General features: G+C 36.7%; 1 protein-coding gene across 1 annotated transcript; it reads right to left on the bottom strand.

Annotated features, from left to right (window-relative positions):
* Window positions 1–671: 671 nt before the first annotated feature.
* LOC145767366 (cytidine deaminase-like) lies at window positions 672–6,380 on the bottom strand. The gene is made up of 3 exons (XM_082579177.1): window positions 6,119–6,380; window positions 5,890–5,944; window positions 672–1,040 (listed from the first exon to the last, which is right to left on the bottom strand). Exons 1-3 carry the CDS (start codon window positions 6,361–6,363, stop codon window positions 927–929), a joined length of 414 nt encoding a protein of 137 aa, XP_082435303.1. The 5' UTR covers window positions 6,364–6,380; the 3' UTR covers window positions 672–926.
* Window positions 6,381–7,018: the final 638 nt, after the last annotated feature.

Below are 7,018 nucleotides of genomic sequence, written 5' to 3'. Positions count from 1 at the left end.
AAAGCAATGACTGTTTCACTATTCGATAGTGCCCAAAAAAGCAATGACTTTCCGCTATCGATACTTAAAAAAAGCAACGAGTAGCAATTACTAAAAATAATTAAAACCAATAACGAGCAACCCGCAAATTAAAAAAAATACGCTAACTCGAAAAAAACCAAGCTCAAACTTGCGAAAAAACCGCAAGGTTGGCAACATTGTTAACGACTCTCACTGGCATGGTTTTTCTGTACTGTGCTGCGGCAAAATTTTCCTTAATCCTTTAAAGTTCGTAAACCGGAAGGGGACTAGGTCGGATAGTAATCCGATAACTAGCCTAAATCTCATAAATTCGTTTAGACGACGAAGTACCGGTAAGTGAACAACAAAAAATGATTCAGCACTCGGCAGTTCTCCTAAATATCGATTAGTGAAAAACGAATAATGATTTCGTTGCTTGCATAAAAAAGCAGTGAATAACGCACATTCGATATTTATTTTTAAAAGGAATGGGTATAAGCATTCGATATTCAGAAAGCAACGAATAACGCTATCGAATAGTGACAACTAGTCGTTACTTCCAACCCTGCTCTACAAGTATGCAAAACAACTAGGAATAACCAATCAAGGCTTTGTCAGTCCGAGGATAAAGATTCAAAACCAACCAACCAACAACTGCTGTGGTATTTAATTTTAATATTGGCTGGTCTAATTGCTAGTAGCCTACTGCAATGTCATAAAACAGAGCTTCGAAAGCGCACAACCAAGAAAAAGAAACTTGTCACATTTGTGTTAGCTTACCTAGTTAAGTTAAAACAACGAATGCATTTTGGGATTTGAGCAATCTAATAGCAATAGGCTACCGTACTTTTGAAAACTCAGAGTTCAGCTGTTTGCACAATATCAAAATAGTCGTCCTGCAAAATTCAAGGACGCCAGTTCTTCTTTCAATCGCCATTTAAATCCTCTTTCTCAAAGCTTCCTGGCAGTATCTCATCAAGTCTACGCGTGTCGTACGATTCACTCGCATCGACAACGTAAATGGTCATGTTCGCTCCAAACTGCAAATACCGGTACATTATGTACATATATATAAAAAAAAAAAAAACGGTATCAAAGATCCTTTATTCTTTTACCAGTTCATTTTTTGTCATTTTCCGAATTACCTTTGCTTGTTTGTCGTATCCAGGCTTACACCCGGGGGTTGAAGATTTAGATTAAGTGGCCGGGAAGGCAAGGAAGCCAATCTTCGTGTCCATCTTCAGGCATGCCTTCAAGTGTCCTGCCACAGACACAGCCGCATGCTCTTGAGTGGTGTCGAACCGGCGCCCTTTCGATTGCCGTTCCAGTGTTCTCACCACTCGGCTATGCAGCTGGCTACCTTTGTTAATCATAGCAGATGGAAAATCTAGAAATTAAACTAGAAGACACCAAAGTTTCAACGAAGTAAAAATTATCGTCGGAAGTTGAAGATGGTCACTCAAAAAATTACAAAATGACAAACTAAAAGTGTTGTAAAGGGGAAAGTACCCGTTCAAGAAAACATTAAATTCAAATACAGTAAAAACTTTCACCGCACGCAAAGTAGCCAGTTTTGCGATTTTTCCGCGGAACTGGGCTAGTTTTGTTGCAAGATAACGGACAATTTTAGCAGTGACAAGTTTTTTGCTGGTTGAGTTTTTTTTATTTCAAACTAGGTTTTACCAAATAATTACCGTTTTTAGCTAAAACTTTTGTTTTTTTTACTTCAATTTGTGCCAAGGATGAAATTTTGGGCTTGTTTCAACTTGTAAACGACTTTTCGGTGGTAATTGAGCTGGAAATATAAAAAGTATCTGGCAATCTTTTCTTTGAGATTGCATGTTGCGCATCACAAATAGATATTATTATGATCTTCATTTGAGCTTCTTGATTTATCTTTGTCAGATTTTGTCTATACCACCGCAGTGTGGCAATGTTTTCGGGGTAAATTGTTGGTTATTAATTTCTTCATAACTAGTTTTTTTTGCTGCATTTATTGGATGGAAAAATAAACTTGATTGACCACACTAAAAAGCTACTTACTCTTGTGTGTCATAATTTTTAAAGTTTTTGATGTTAAGACTTTCCACTCAATTTGAGGAGAGGTACATCCTTGATTATATGTTTTTGTGGTGTTTTTTTGTCAGCTTCAGTGTACAACCAGGTGGCAGCTGAGTTTGGTGACCTTTCGGTCTTGCTTTAGGTCTTGCTATCCTTGTTGTGCAAATCATTTGTATTTTGTATGTAATATTTTTTGTTTATTTGCCGATGGAACTGATAATACAACTATAAACCAAACTGTGATAGCAGATTAAAGTTGCAATGAAAGAAGGCAGAAAGAAAGTTTACATTTAAATTAAACTAGATTGCTTGTAACCTGTGCTGAAATTCTGTCTTGAATTGACTTTTTGCTAGGCTAAGGGAACGTTCAAATATTACGTAACGCTTTTTTTCTGAATTTTTGACCCCCCCTTCCCCCATGTAACGCCAACGTAACGCTTTTTTCAATCCCCCCTCCCCCATGTAACGCTTTTTCAGTACGAATTCAGCACAATAAACTACCATTCCGTACTCGAAAGCGTTACGTAACGTTTTGCTTGAACCCCCCCAATGTGACGCTAACGTAACGCTTTGCATAAACCCCCCCTCCCCCTCAAAGGTGTTACGTAATATTTGAACGTTCCCTAAGCTGGTTTACAATTTTGCATGAATAAATACTAACATAATTTATTTGTTAAAAACAAACACATACTGTGCAGGCAGATATAGCCTACTATATATGAAGACTATATCCAAATTTGTTTGTTTGTTTATCTTTATCCTGCATTGCGGGAAAGCGGACTTGAGCGCTATGCATCGGTGTACGCCTTCCGACGTACACCTGACCCACGCTGCAGCCGACGGCAATGTCTGTTTCCGGTTGTCTACTCTAGTTATGACTTAAATTTGGAACTACCCATTACTCGAAATCGATCACTGGGTAGAGGCAATTATCGTAAAGTTTCTTGCCCAGAGAAACAACAGCAAGTGCGGGTGGCTGGAGTCAAACATGCAGGCTCTCGACTGCGAGCCCAACGCGCTAACCACTCGGCTACTGCTGCCTGCCATAATTTTATTTACACGGTCAGGAAAAGATTACAAAAAAATGAACACGCTGTGGTAAGTATCTAGCTTAGGTGTACATTGTATTGCATATTTTTCATATGGAGCAACAAATTATTTATTTGCAACTTATTAAATACGGTACTACTTACTTTATGGGTAGCATTGCAGAGTTATTTTGAAACTGCAGACCAAACTTTCATTTGTAAACAAGATAGGCTATGCAAGGTACGGTAAGCCTGGGTATGGTAATATCTTTGTAAAAGAACCTATAGGCTACAAGTTTTAAAATAATAATGGAGTTGTGAGAATTACCGTACATTGGTTGTTTTGTTAAAAGCAGTCTTATTGGAAACAGTAGCTCTTTCAGTGGCAGTGTCTAAATAGTAGCCAATTACATTGTATATGGCTAAATAGCCAGTAACCACTGTCTATTAGAAAACTTAATGTGGCTTTTAATGACTTGACTTGTATATTATACAAAGCTTAATTGCTACTGGTAGGCTACCTATATCCATTTCACATATTACTTGGGAATATCTGATTTCTCTTCTTAAAGTGTTATTGTTTTATTCTGTTAAATATCCTACCATCCACTATTTTTGTGTTAAGTTGTAACTCGAGGTGGCAGTCTTATAACTTGCAATCAGCCTTTGTTTATAGTAGGTACAGTATTTGTTTTTTCTTTTTTCTGTGTGTTGTAAAGTTGGATGCCACCGATGTCGTCCCCTGAACATTATTGATTGACCAAGCAGCTGATATCTGACGATAAGCAGGATGCAAGTGACATCACAATACACTTTATTGATGCGATAAATCATTATTGATGTGTGTTGAAGCTCCGGTGGCCGCCATGTGTTTGTGATTGGCCGCCGAACAGCTTGCTTCAGTCGGACACGTTTGGCCGCTGGGGAAAAAATGTTTCTAGGCCTGAAATTGATTGTTTTTTTGTTTTGTTCAAGAACTAATCCCGCAAGTTGTACCAAACTGACAGAATAGCTTAACATTTAACAAACACCACAATAAATACTTAAAATGTAATTTCGCCTACTTTCGCAATTCTGCTTTTGTGGCCTACGCTTCAGCAAAAAAGCGTATTCCCAGCGATTATCAAGTTTTTTCCGCAGCGTTATTCATAATCACCCACTGGGAATGACATGGGCATTGACGCTCGAGCTGAAATCCAACAGGCCGCCAAATATGCTATTTTCTGGTGGTGTAAATAATTGCTCGTCCCGATGTATGAGGAGACGACATCAGGGGTACGACATCGACAGGGGACGAAATCGTCGCCATCCGTAAAGTTAATAGCCTATACTGAGATGAATTGACTTGCAAGTTTTGAAAATTCAGTTATGTAACTATCGTTGCCAATTGTCTTTGAATGAAATTTTCTGCCATTTTGACTTTTTGTTTAATCAAATCATCAAACAATCGCCATCTGCAATTCTGCATGTTGCTGCAGCCATACTTCATGGAGACTAAATCATGTGACAATTGTTCTGTTCTTAGGCAGTTACACATACTGCATGGTTAAAGTTCTAAGGCTTGATCTGTGCATGTTAGCACAAGTTGACCAATGCTGCATTTGAAATGACCTAATTTAACTGTTTCCGTACTTCAGGTTTTCAGGAAGATTGAGCAGAGAAATTGTTGATTGATAACATTTTATAAAGTGTTACATGTATTGTGACTGACAGGTGTTGGACTGTTGGTGCACCTGCCAGTTACACCAACTCAACCTCACATGGTTTAGATTAGGTTTATTGAACATGATTTGAAATCTAATCAGTTCAGTTTAATTGTTTTTGTTGGTGCTAAAGAAAAAAATGTATAAACACAATAAACATAAATGGAAATACTGTAGTTTGTTGAACAAGGATAGCAGCGAAAAACTAAAAGGTTACTAAAGTCAGCTGCCCAATCAGTCTGTGTTCCTTATGTGAGACACTCAGTGGCTGTGCAATGCATTTGCATTCTCAAGTGGTTTGATGGCCCATGTGTTTAACTTGACAGTATGCATGAATCAGATCCATGTGTTGTGCTATAATCTGTGAATTTCCATATTCAGAACCTGTGAATATCTTATTTTCTTGTTTTACCTTGCTTTTTCATCTAAATTATATGTTAAATATGAAGTACTGGTACCATATAATACTTTATCTAGGGAAAATACATAAAATTGTAAGTTATGTGACTGTAATTGATACTAATGACATGCTGTTAAAGTATTTGAAATGTTGTAAAGATATAATTAATCGCTTGTAATCTTGTAAATTCATTCATTTTGGTGTGATTATAGTGTACTGTACTTCTGCACAAGTCAAAAAAAACAAAACAATGTTACTGAAGCAAGAGATATGCAAAGATAAGACTCAATGCATGCTTGAACAAGTTATGTCTAAAGATAGTATGTATAATCAGAAATTTCAATTTATTCATTCATGGTGAAGCTGCAGCATTATTAACTGTCATCAGTATGGCAGGAAAAAATATGGATTAGCAAATAATCACACAGGCCTCTCAGCTGCTTTCCTTTTTTGGCGAGCAAGCATGGTCTACCAGAGCTTCTTTCTAGTTGCCAAATTTTTCACGTGTGGCAGCCAATATAAAAAATTAACCTTTTTTGTTTTTCACGACTCTTTTTTAGTCTGTTTGTAACAAGGAAATTTGTGGTGTTATTTCTAACAATGGTGATCAATGGATCAGGGTGTGTGACTGTGTGTCTGCTCTGACCTTCAGAACCATTGCATTACGTCATTACTATTACATGTATTTATGCCTTACCTCCTGTAAGATTTGTCTGCACATTCCACAAGGATTAATTTTCTTTTTCTTATCCCTGAAATATAAAACTAGAAATGTAACTAATTTAGAAGACACTTGATTTGGATGTAGAAAAAAGGACTTTGTAGAAAGTAGCCTATTTTTACGGCTACCAGTAGTAAACATCATTAACCATAGTCCAGGAATATCAGTACTTTTTTCTATTTTATTTCTTTGCTGCATAACTTACGTAATAACAGCAATTGCTTTGAATTTTTTGTGGCCTTCTGATACAGCTTTGCTGACAGCATTTCTTTCAGCACACATGCATGCTGAATAACTTGCATTTTCCACATTGCAACCAGTGTAGATGTCATTTGATACTGTTACAAGAGCAGCGCCTACTCTAAATTTGCTGTATGGACAGTACGCTTTTTCCTTTGCTAGGTTTGCATGATGAATTAAGTCTTCGGTAGTTGTAAATTTGATGGCCATTTTACTTTAAATAACCAAAGTCTAAACAAGGCACTGTTTAGAATTTAGATGCAAGTTTACAATGTATAATATATGATATATATTTAAAATCTTGTATTTTCAGCAATTACTTCTAGATGACAGTAGACTGGCTTAGCTGTTCAGGTGAAATCACATTTCATTAAAGTACAAAGAGTGTAACACTGTAGTATTTTTTACTAAGCTTATTCACAATCTAATTACTTGGAAAGCAATTTCCAGCTTCCTGTCAGCTTTGCAAATACAGTATTCAAAGTCAACAGTTAGAGTTACAATACCTACAGTATAACATGTTTTGCAATGCAGCTTATACCAGATAGCCTATACAGTTTTTTTTTAAGGTTTGGTTTGGGTGACCGCTAAGTAGTTTTAAGAGACCGCAAGTGTTTCATTTAAATACCAAAAAATAGCCATATTTGCGTAAGACATAGCGAGAAACAACCATTATTTTTCTACTATAGTTGCAAGTCCAAATTTTGGGAAACCGCTGGAGAAATTTAAACAGTCCCCCAAAACACCTTAAAAAAAACACTGAGCCTATGCATTGCAGCAATATATATAATATGTAAAATAATAGCAGTGTATGTAAAAAGGCTCAAGCATGTGAAAAGACGTGGTTTTGGTTTGGTAGAAATCT

The sequence above is a fragment of the Aplidium turbinatum genome, chromosome 3 (assembly GCF_918807975.1).
Source record: "Aplidium turbinatum chromosome 3, kaAplTurb1.1, whole genome shotgun sequence".
NCBI classification, from domain to species: Eukaryota; Metazoa; Chordata; class Ascidiacea; order Aplousobranchia; family Polyclinidae; genus Aplidium; species Aplidium turbinatum.
The sequence above is the reverse complement of the archived record's forward strand: the minus strand, read 5'-3'. Positions and strand labels throughout refer to the sequence as shown.

Excerpts from the sequence above, each read along its gene's own strand:
- LOC145767366 (XM_082579177.1), bottom strand. The coding sequence starts at position 6,363 with ATGGCCATCAAATTTACAACTACCGAAGACTTAATTCATCATGCAAAC. Across the intron at positions 5,945-6,118 it reads AAAGCAATTGCTGTTATTAC|GGATAAGAAAAAGAAAATTA; the intron begins GTAAGTTATGCA and ends TTTATATTTCAG. Across the intron at positions 1,041-5,889 it reads GCAGACAAATCTTACAGGAG|TTTGGAGCGAACATGACCAT; the intron begins GTAAGGCATAAA and ends CGGTATTTGCAG.